The 11,967-nt window shown below is 39.3% G+C and overlaps 1 protein-coding gene across 2 annotated transcripts in view; it reads right to left on the reverse strand.

The window, feature by feature from the left end:
* LOC139571132 (microcephalin-like) overlaps positions 1 to 11,658 on the reverse strand; it is a 49,334-nt gene extending 37,676 nt beyond the window's left edge. The window contains exons 1-10 of one of the 2 annotated variants that reach the window (XM_071393724.1): positions 11,566 to 11,658; positions 5,366 to 5,433; positions 5,158 to 5,249; positions 4,941 to 5,059; positions 4,621 to 4,705; positions 4,238 to 4,349; positions 4,033 to 4,164; positions 3,824 to 3,907; positions 2,541 to 3,722; positions 1,798 to 1,919 (exon numbers count right to left, since the gene is read on the reverse strand). In XM_071393724.1, coding sequence (XP_071249825.1) covers positions 1,798 to 1,919; positions 2,541 to 3,722; positions 3,824 to 3,907; positions 4,033 to 4,164; positions 4,238 to 4,349; positions 4,621 to 4,705; positions 4,941 to 5,059; positions 5,158 to 5,249; positions 5,366 to 5,408 — 1,971 coding nt within the window. In that variant the 5' untranslated portion in view covers positions 5,409 to 5,433; positions 11,566 to 11,658. Of the gene's footprint in view, positions 1 to 1,797; positions 1,920 to 2,540; positions 3,723 to 3,823; positions 3,908 to 4,032; positions 4,165 to 4,237; positions 4,350 to 4,620; positions 4,706 to 4,940; positions 5,060 to 5,157; positions 5,250 to 5,365; positions 5,434 to 11,496 lie in introns of both variants that reach the window. The other variant, XM_071393723.1, reaches the window with a different exon arrangement.
* Positions 11,659 to 11,967: the final 309 nt, after the last annotated feature.

The following is an 11,967-nucleotide window of genomic DNA, read 5'->3' on the forward strand; positions in this document are numbered from 1 at the left end:
AGAGAATGCTTTTCAGACTTCAAAACAAGGCCACGAGGACTTTGTTAGAGGGGACAACCCTAAAGCACTAGCAGTTCTATTAACTTTTCACTTATTCAACAAGAAACAAACTACAAGGAATTTCAGCAGCTACGTTTTAATGGTTCCTCAAGGGGAATTTTTGGCTTCACTTATGCAATGGACATGTTCTTGCAGCAGTTGAAGAATGGGTCCACACTAAATAAACATGAGACAAAGAGTTGGTGAACTGTTGCACCAGGCTCCATTTCAATGTGCCTCACACAAATGAAGGAAATTCTTTTGGGTATGACAAGGTCCCCTTGATGGCCGGTCTATGCAAACTGAAATGACTCAGGCCCTATTCATACAGTGAAAGAGGTCAACTTCCATAGGCCCTTGTCCTAATCCATCTGGGGGTCTGGGATGGCCAATTATAACTGAAAAATCACCTTTGAGTACAAAAATCTGATTACAACTTGTCACAATTGAACAGTGAGTTAATTTGCAAAGGCCGTGCATAGAAAAACTTAAATCACATGGTTAGGCTACATGCTATGAATAAAGTGGTTATGACATATTTCCTGAAGTTCTTTAAGGACACATACACAATGCCATCGTATAGAGCCAAGTACTAAGGTAAAATTAACTCATTTCTACTTTAGGGCATCATACACATGCTGCATGATACACATACAGGACAACTCCCCTAGCTGCTAAGGGTACAAAGTACACATCAGATGCCATGCTTCATCAACCCAAACAACTTTTCACCAAATGAGTTATTTTAAAATTACTTTTAGTGAGTATTAAAATCACTATGCTGTAATGCCTCAGTAAACTATTTTACAAAACCATAGATTGTCTAAATTTGGTACGTATGATACTGTCTAAAGAACAAAGAGGCTAAAAGTGGTTTCTGTCATGGCTGTTGCACTTGCACATGACTTCTTTCCACTTTTGGTAAGACTACCTTTGTCCAGATGCTGAGGGGGATGGAGTCTAATCCAAACAAAGCACTCCATAACCTCATAATGAGTGCTCTTCTTACGTGGGCTGTTCTGTGAAGGTTGCACCTGCAACCTAGCACAGAAAACCAATACCATCTTTCACAGTTGTAAAACAGGTGGCCAGTTTTCCAGACCCTGCTAAGTAAACTATTTCCTGGAATTAAAAATAAACGAATTTGGGGGTAGAAGTAACATGACAGTGTTACAATTAATAATTTAAATTCATATTTAATCTCGATCATGTAACGATGAAAGAATATTATGCATTCTGCGATACAGTTCACATGGGAATTCAAACAAGGTTCCTAGGGAAGATGAAAGCCATTTTCACCATAGTGTTAAAAGCTGAAGTTTTGTTCAGTTTGAGAGAACACAAAGACTGAGCCAGGTGCATTTTCACAGACAAGGATGTTGTGCTACCAACATGGAGGTAACACACAGGAACCCCTGAAGACTACACAGACAGAGCCCCCGTGGCAGCAGCTTCAAAGACTACCCATTAATACTCATGCGTGTACTGCTCACTTTCTGAGCAGCTGTATTCAAAAGGAATGGAACACAAAGGCAAAAAGATGCCACTGTTCCTCCACGGCTTGGTTTTACCAAGAGATTGAGGACAAGTTTATAAAGTTTAGGTTTCGTATTTAATTCGCAAACTGTCAGGTTAATCAATATCTAAGATTTTTTTTTAAACCATAACATTGTTGAAAATGCTATTGTATGTTTATAGTCTGTTTAAATGCTGGGCTATAACAATTACAGCAAACACCACAACAACTTAGATGGTTACCTTTGTATTTTTGTCCATGCTCTTCTCCACCACATTGACTTGTCCTTTCTGTTTGCTTAAATTGTCAGAAATTGTGTCCGTGACACCAGCTGTTGCAGCATATGCAGTTCCTCTGCCTACAACTGAAAATGTTGAAAACGTTACAAAACAACACACACAGGTGCATTTTCTTCCTGCTGAATGCTGATTCACTTGTGTTTATGTGTTTACGGCTATCATGCGAACAGATATTGTCAGTAAGGTTAATCTGGAACGAAAGGTTAACATCTGTTTATTTGAAAATGTACCATCACATCAGTATTAAAACAGTTAATTTAATCAATTTTCCAATTGTGCTGGAATGACACAGCCATACTAAAACTTAATCATACTGTGAATTTAACTTACATGGCTAAACATTTTCCAATATGAAAGTACATATTTTCAGCTTTTGCTTCACAAAATACTGATCAAGGTAATAATTCTGATGTGGCTAATAAGTGCTATGCCGTTGCTGTGATAAAACCCCAGTTTGGGACACTTGCAGAGAAAGGATTGTAAACATTCATGTGGATAATGAAACCATGAACAACTACAGTACCAATTTCACAGCACATTATTACTACCCGAGAGTCGAAGGTGTTTTATGTTGATCAGTTATATTGATTAGTAAAACAATCTCTTAAATGCTATTGCATTGATTATATTGATGACATGGTAACATCCCAACATTTTGTAATATTTAGGTTTTAGAATTCACATACTTTCCAAACGTGGGCTACTTTTCCCTTTATTGTCCTTGTGCCGAGGTAGGATATATGAACTGTTTGGCTTATCTAGTGATTTTTTGGCCGCTGTCAAATTTGGTTTTGAAAGTTGTGTGGGATCTGTTGACGCGCTCTGCTTCTCAGGGGCACAAGTCAGATCATCGGTTGAGTCTTTAGGCACTCTGGAGAACGGCAATGTGCATTGTGCACTTCTTTTAGTCACAGTTTGTTTTGTATTATTGTCCTCTGAGGATGCAAGTCCTTTTGTATCCTGGTGTGGGTGCTCGTGTTGAGACAACATGCTGCTTACACTGCTGGACTCTTTTACACTTGGCACCCCATGTTTTCTCTTTTTGGCACTGGCTGACTCAGACCCTGTGGTTTCACTCTTGCCCCTCTTCCTCTTCCCAGGGCTAGGCTGAGGCTCCAGTTCAAAGGGAACAAGAACCTTCAAATCTGAGGGCAAGCAGGGCAAAAGGAGACTTTGTTGTCTCCGCAGGTTGTTAGCTGGAGAGAAGAAGTCCTCAAATACCCCATCATCATCATATGCACAGGAGGAGGCATGAGAGTCATTTGAGACAGTGCAAGTTCTTGCCAAAGCAGGAAGCAAGGATTTTCTACGTTGGCTCACTTTTGATTTCAGTGTGGTCATCTTTACGGATGTTTGATGAGGCACATTGGGGTTTTCTGGTAAAATTTTAGAAGAACGGCGACTAGAAATGCTAGAAATGTCCAGATTAACAGTTGGCTTACTTTCTGGAAGAGACTGTGGTGTTCTGCTTTTTCTAACAGGTGGTGTGACTTTTGACATGTTACTTCTGCTGGTTGATCGTCTATTTTTTCCCACTACAAAACTGTCAAACGTAAACACTGATTGCACACTCTTGCTACCCTCCGGGAGGTCATCCAGGCATGGACTCTCTAAAGACCTGTGTTTCTTGATGCCATCACTTTTGACTGAGGTCCTTTTAGGATTTTTGTCTTGTTTATTTGCTTTTTCTTTAGCCGGTGAATTGGGTAACGGACTTGTCTTTTGTCTCGGCACAACACTGCAAGGTGACATCCAAGGTTTCTGAAAGTCTTTCTTGTGCTGTATTTCTATGGTGTCTTCATGTTGCTTCTCTCCATCTGTCTTATTTGAGCCAACAGATGCATTAAAATCCTCATCCGGTTCTTCATCTGCATAGGGAAAGATATGCCATTATGAGAATTAGAAAAGATACTGAAACTTATAGCATTATATAAATGAGTGTCAATGCATCTTATGTCCAAGTACTTACACAGTTGTTGCAAAAAAGAGCGAGATGGTGTATTCCCAAGAGGAGGCTTGAGCTCAGGTGATAACCTAGATTGTATCTGTGAAGCTGAGAGAAATCATTAACTAGAGTTGCCACATATCTCAGCTCTTTCACAGACTCTGGCCCATGTTTTGCAGGTGCTAAACATACTATACACATCAAACAATTGGCCATAGACACATAAAACATACCTGTCGGGGAGAGGTTTTCCCTTTTTTCTCTCATTTCTTTCAGGCGCTGTGCCATGGACTCAGACCTTTTCATAGAAGGACTGTAAACTATTCCGTTCTCTTCGTCGATAATGTAAGGGGACACATCTGTAACTATACAGAAATACATTTCAATATGAAACCACATCCACGCACAAAATGTCAGACATGAGGACAGATTTCTTACTAAGAGGTGATTTTGGCACTAGGTCTTTGATCATCTTGTCCAGTTTTTTTTTCATGCGCCTGTCATTCTCAGGGGTCCTCTGAGGGGTGTCTCTTGGCTGCATACAACGATGCTGTATGAAAGAAAATATATAATATTATTTTGGATTTGGTTGAATCTCATAAAAAAAAACACTTTAAGGCCCTTTCAATAAATACACTTAATTAAAGCAATAAACAAATTATTCATGTTCTTTGGTAAAAAGTCCTTGCTCAACTATTACAATTTTTAAGAAATAAAATAAATATAGTTTAACTCCAGACAGCCAAGGAGTTGACAGTGATCAAAGAGAAGTTATGTACAGTAATTATTTAAACCTAGCAAAGATTTGTACATTTGCTTACCACCCTTTTCTTGAGTGCTGGATTGACTTCATCATTTAATGCCGGACACAACTCTTCATTAACATGTTCACCATCATCTTTACATCTGCATTAATAAACAGAAACAACATGAGTGTTAGGATAACAGAGCGCCCAACTATTTTATTTGTCAGTCAGTGACACCATGTGGCTGGTGTAATAATTGCAAAAACAAAATGGCCATATCACTGACTTGTCAACACGCAGACCAAAATATATTGAAGATACATTGTTGCCATTGCTATGATGGTGCACTTTAAAGAAAATAAAGAATATACACAGAAATTAAGCTTGAGGTTTACCTGGCCACCCAAAGGACAGACACAAGTTTCACACCCGTCTTCTTGGCTTTATTCCAGGTGGCTTGATGGCCATTTTTAAAGACTACGTGGGTGACTTGTTTATTGAAGGTTTTTGATACCTGGAATTATACAGGGAAAATCACATGTGAAACTGCACATAGTAAAAACAAACTTCTGTGTAGTTAGTTAGCAGTGTAGCTATAAAAGGGTAACTCACCTCAACTCCCATATCCTGCAGCTGCTGGATGAATGGTTTAGAGTAATTCTCTGTTTTACTTGATGACCACACGTCAACATAGGCAACAACATCTAGAGAAAAGATCAAACCCCCATACTTAATTCACAGAAAAATTTGAAAATACATGAAAAAGCTGTAGCTAGTTAGGCAAGCTATTCAAAGCATGAAAGGTGTACACATAATTTACCTTTTAAAATAGCAGCACAGTTAGGCCTACTGTTTGAGGTCATTTGAATCTCTTACTGAAGTATTCCCCTACAACCAGAGAAAAATAAGTAACCAAGTTAAATTTAGGGAAAGAAAGTGGAGTCAGTTAGTTGGTGAAATGCTGCGGGGGATGTGCTTCTGGCAAGCAACAAACCATCTGATGACATGTAACGTTAAGTCTACACCCACATGCAAACTGAAACTCATAGCTAGCTAGCTTGCTCTCCAGAATCTAAGGCATTAACAAGTCATTCTGTTTAATCCCAAAGGTTCTCAGCTATAAGCACCGGCGGGTAAGGCCCACCGACTATGATTTTAGCGGTCTTATGCCACGATTTTGCCGTCCCAAACTCTTAGGTAGTAAATGGTTGTCGGACGACTTGGCTTGTTCAGTGTGACAGGGTCTAGGTCTGCCGATTAAGTACAACTACGTGTGGTCGTAGGCTCCGACAAAGTTCTGGCAGGGTCAGAAATGTTGAGCCTTTATCATGTATGCCCTAGTGTGGTCGGTGTTATGAGCGGACCCCGTGACTGACCAACAGGAACACGGCCCTAATTATCTTGTTCAGCCTACAACATGACATCTTAATTCTTATGGCTGAGATCCCGTTAACGGGATCGATATGACAACAGCCAGTGAAAGTGCAGGGCGCCAAATTCAAACCACAAAAATCTCATAATTAAAATTTCTCAAACATACAAGTATCTTATACCATTTTAAAGGTAATCTTGTTGTTAATCCCACCACAGTGTCCGATTTCAAAAAGGCTCTACAGCGAAAGCACCACAAACCATTATGTTAGGTCACCGCCAAATCACAGAAAAACACAGCCATTTTTCCAGCCAAAGACAGGAGTCACAAAAAGCAGAAATAGAGATAAAATTAATCACTAACCTTTGATGATCTTCATCAGATAACACTCATAGGACTTCACGTTACACAATACATGTATGTTTTGTTCGGTAAAGTTCATATTTATATCAAAAACTCTCAGTATACATTGGCGCGCTATGTTCAGTAGTTCCAAAAACATCTGGTTATTTTGCAGAGCGCCACATCAATTTCCAGAAATACTCATAATAAACGTTAATCAAAGATACAAGTGTTATACATGGAATTTTAGATCCACTTCTCCTTAATGCAACCGCTGTCAAGATTTCAAAAAAGCTTTATGGAAAAAGCAAACCATGCAATAATCTGAGGTCGGCGTTCAGAGCCCAATCAAGACAAAAAGATTCCCGCCATATTGTGCCGTCAACAGAAGTCAGAAATAACATTATAAATATTCACGATTCATGATCTTCATCAGAATGCACTCCCAGGAATCCCAGTTCCACAGTTCCACAATCCCAGTTCCACAATAAATGTTTGATTTGTTCGATAATGTCCATCATTTATGTCCAAATAGCTACTTTTGTTAGCGCGTTTGGTAAACAAATCAAAACTCATGCAGCGCGTTCACTAGTTGCAGACAAAATGTCAAAAAAATCCGTTACAGTCCGTAGAAACATGTCAAACGATGTATAGAATCAATCTTTAGGATGTTTTTAACATAAATCTTCAATAATGTTCCAACCGGAGAGTTCCTTTGTCTTCAGAAAAGCAAATGGAACGGGAGCTACCTCTCATGTGAATACGCGTGACCAGCTCGTGGCTGCTGGCAGACCTCTGACTCATTCCCCTCTCATTCAGCCCCCCTTTACAGTAGAAGCCCCAAACAAGTTTCTAAAGACGGTTGACATCTAGTGGAAGCCTTAGGAAGTGCAACATGACCAATATCCCACTGTATCTTCAATAGGGGCTGAGTTGAAAATCGACCAACCTCAGATTTCCCATTTCCTGGTTGGATTTTTTTCTCGGGTTTTTACCTGCCATAAGAGTTCTGTTATACTCACAGACATCATTCAAACAGTTTTAGAAACTTCAGAGTGTTCTCTATCCAAATATACTAATAATATGCATATATTAGCAACTGGGACTGAGGAGCAGGCAGTTTACTTTGGGCACCTTATTCATCCAAGCTACTACGTTAGCTATTTAGCTATTTGTTTTATCTCCTAATGTATTGCACATTTTGACTGCAGGTAATTACTTAAATTGTTAAATATCCAAATGTAAGGAAAAACTTCACCCAAAAAAATTATACGATATTGAAAAACCATCCAATGGCTATTTCCAAATACCCCAGTATACCGCCCAAGCCTACTAGGCTGGCCACTCAACTACAATACATTTTGAATGCACCAAACAGCAATGCTGCATTCAACTGCACCGGTAATCCATGCAGTACAAAAAAAATAAAAAACACGTTTTAAGTTTAAATGTTACACAGGGCTTGACATGAAAATTGTTGGACAAGGGAATTATAGATTTAAGTTGTCAGGAAAAAAATAATTATGTACACAATAACAATTGGGCTGCTCCGGATGCAATGTTTTGCTCACTGTCCTCTCAATTTCTGCAGAGCCCATGAGAGTTTAATTATTGTAGGCCTGCATTGACAGGTACGAGCAGTCTTTCAATCATGCAGTCGCGAGTTGAGTTTGAGATCAAAGCAAGCCGCATTTGCTGATAATTTCCATTGAGTCACTTGCAAATTTGTTGATGATAACTGATAGAGTTTTTTGCCCAGTTAAAGCAATGAAAATCCTGGAAAAGTAATGGTGTGTGTATCACCTGCGTGTGTGCCAGTGGGCAGTTGCGGGGGGGGGTAGCCAATTCAAAACATTGTGTCGCTTGGCTGTTTAAAAAATATATATGTATTATGAACACATTTTTATTATGAACACTTGGCTGGTTATCTCGCTAGTTAACTATTTAGCATACATTAATGCATCATTGTTATGTCCGATGTCCTAAAATAACTTCACACAGGCACTTGTGTATAACCGCAAATGACCAACACTCAGTTGATACAGGTGCCTTCTATTGTCAATACCAGTCATAATAATGGTTATTTTGTTTAAGTCGTTATTTGCATAACTTTTCATTCACCTTTTTGGCCATTGTGTTACAGACCATTTTTTATTTTTGGACAAGTGACTTGAGCTTTTGGACAAAATAAAATAAAATCTGTCCTACTTGTCTGAAGGACAAGAGGCAAAAAAAAGCCCTGTTACAACAACCTAAAGCTACCTTTTTTGTTATTTGAAGTTATTAAATACTTTGATTAGGGTCGCAGAATATTATGCACATCTGCAAGCATAGCAGCAAAGACTGGACAAATATTACTTATCTTTTGTTTTAATATGTTAAAATGCTAGTACATTGTGGGCATTATAAAGGGACATATTCTTTCTAAAAAAACAATGGCCAGTTTGGGTCCCCCGCAAATTCGTTGTGGTTTTTAATATGGCCCGTGTGCTGATCGAGTTTGACACCCCTGTGCTAGCGAATCTATTTATGTAGCTAGATATTTATTAAGCAAGCTAAAAACCCAGACTCAAGTTAGCTAGCTAGCTGCTAGGAGGATGTCATGTCATTGGATGAGTGGCTGAGTGACTTAATTTTCCCCCCTCATATCATTTTTGGGTGGCTACAGCTAGAGATGCAGGTGTCATTTGGTTAGCTAGCAAGAAATGTGAATCGCTTTGCTAGCTAGGCTGAACTTGTTATCCACAGTTAGTGCATCTCCTAGTTATCAATCAAATGTATTTGGCATTGATCAAATGGGCAGGTAGGCAGGCAAGTTCCCATTCAGTTGACAAAACGTGGGTTGAGACAAGCATGCATTATGCAGGCAAACTGCAGAAGGACGAGCAGGCTACTATTCCCCATCGTTTATCTAGCTGAAAAAGTTTAAGAGGGTTTATCTAATGTTCCCTAATTAGATTTTTAGCTCATCTCGCTCTGGCTAGCATTAGTTGTTGATCTTGTTGATGGGCATAGGCAACTGAGGGAGTCTACCTTTTCATGGTTGTTTTGATCAGTAGGACTGAAGTTCCCAAAATGTAAGAAGACTCCCGTGGTATTTACATTTGTAGAAATCCATTAAGGTGTATTTTGTGGCTTAGGGCAAACGTTTTCTAATGATCTAAAGTCACGCTGTTGCTAATGCCTGTAAAAACACAGTCAACTTCAAAGTGAATTTATGGCAGGCCCGTGTGGAAAATGGATAATTTTTTATATAGGCTTACTGTAGCTCTGATTGGCTATGGCACATCTGTGTTGACTCAGGTCCTGGACAAGACAGATGTTTTTATTTACTGCAGTGTCTATTACAACGTCCAAACGCACGGCCGCTTTTCCCACTATATTGCAATCTAATTTTCATAAATGCCTTACTATATTCCCAAACGTTCTATGAATTTATGAAGAAAAAAAGTGTTATTCTTCCTGGGGGTGTATATGAACATATTTTAATAAGACTTCAAAGGGACTACAAAGGGAAACCCAGACATGAGCTGACCAATAACGTGAGCCTACCAGACGAACTAAATGCCCTTTATGATCGCTTCGAGGCAAGAAACACTAAAGTATGCACGAGAGCACCAGCTGTTCTGGATGACTGTGTGATAACGCACTCGATAGCCGACGTGAGTAAGACCTTTAAACAAGTCAACATTCACAAAACAACGTGGCCAGATGGATTACCAGGACGTGTACTCAAAGCATGCACGGACCAACTGGCAAGTGTCTTCACCTGACATTTTCAACCTCTTCCTGACTGAGTCTGTACTTATTTGGCTTCTATCCCCAAGCCATAAGACTGCTGAACAATTACTCAAATTGCCAACGGACTATTGACCCCCCCCCCCATTTGTTTTGTACACTGTTGCTACTCGCTGTTTATTATCTATACATAGTCACTTCACCCCTACCTACATGTACACATTACTGCTAACTTGTACCCCCGCACACTGACTCGGTACCGGTGTTGTGCCAGAATTCTCCCCCTTTCTCGTTCTCCATTGCTGCAACTTGCTTGCTAGTTGAGATTTCTGCTCTTCACTCCATTGTCAGTTTAGCCTACGTCTCACTGATCTTAGTAGCAGAAAGCATTTGTCTGCAGTTTTCAGTTTGGCTATTTGTTTCATGTGTAATTGGCGGTTCTAGCTTGTATGGCGCCCTGGGTGAACCCTACCTTCAGCACCCGCGCCCGCCCATGTCGCCCGTACCTAAATCCGCTACTGATTTGTATTAGTCTATAAATAAATCTCTTTGACAAAATTCGTCATCTCTCCCATGTCTTATTCGACTAGTATTTTTGAAAGTGTAAGGATAATAATTCAGCAATTTATTGCTTGCCAACATTTTACTCCCTCTATGTTTAATATAACACACATACATTCATTATTAATTTCGGTTGCCTATCCTGACGTGAAATTTGTTCTATATTAAGTATTTGACTCTGATGTGTGCCACAGAAAGTATTTGACTCTAGCCACAAAATTAAGGAAATTAGAAGGGAGGGAAATTCTGTCAGGAGGGGGATTTTCGCCACAACACCGGTATATAGCCTCGTTATTGTGTTACTTTTTACTTTAGTTTATTTGGTAAATATTTTCTTAACTCTTCTTGAACTGCACTGTTGGTTAAGGACTTGTAAGTAAGCATTTCACGATAAGGTCTACACTTGTTCTATTCGGCGCATGCGACATACAGTTTGATTTGTTGCTAAAACGCTTTCAGTTCCACGTTAATATTAGCATGTTCTAATCAAAAACCAATGTAATTCAGTCTCCCCCAGATAGCATACTCTAAATGTCATGCCCAAATAGTATCTTCAAACCAAGAACTCGAAAGTGTAACCAAAGATTTGTATAACTCATTCTGTCTTTGGTGTAACGTTAACGTTTAGGTATTTCTTTGACGGCTAGCAAATTCACATAACCTTGAGTCCGAAGATTTCTAGCAAAGTAGCTAACAATAGCTAACTTCCTAGCTTGTGAATGCAAATCGTACCATAATGATACTTAGCAACTTGACAAAAAGGTATGAGTGCTAACGTCGGCTAGCTACTCTAGCTAAACAAAGCAATTTAGCTAGTATATTCCGACGGAGTGTGTGTCGACAAGTTCAAACAGATCCAGTACTGTGATCCAGCCAGTTACTTTTATAAAGCGTGTACTAAAACTGTATGGCTTTAAAAAACACTTTTCTCTACTTACAATCTTGAGACTTTCCGCGGGTGTAATTTTATGACACAAGGCATGCTGGGAAATAGAAGACGTACGAACCTGTCATTGGTTGGTCTGAAATATACAGTATTAGCTAGCTAGATTTGTGGGTCTTTTAAGAAGATCACGATAGAGCAATTATGAGAACAATAGCTTTTGAAGCCATAGCCTACCCCTCTGGATATAATCTCCTCTCCTCATTCTAGCTTTCACTTATCTGATGTCCCCAGACCTCCTGACAAGCTGTTTTGTGTTTCAACTAATATCTCTGCTAAGCAATGCATTTTTTGTTGATAAAACAGTGAGGACGACAAGAGTGACTGACGCATATTATTTTGGTATGCTGATGCTGCTGAATAAAAACATTTTCCACAATGCTTCTGACTGGAACCAGTAAGAATAGGCCTGCATGTTCATTTTGTTAAAAATTTATTTGGTTGGCACGTCTCAAAAGCATGCTAT

The sequence above is a fragment of the Salvelinus alpinus genome, chromosome 3, assembly GCF_045679555.1.
Source record: "Salvelinus alpinus chromosome 3, SLU_Salpinus.1, whole genome shotgun sequence".
NCBI lineage: Eukaryota > Metazoa > Chordata > Actinopteri > Salmoniformes > Salmonidae > Salvelinus > Salvelinus alpinus.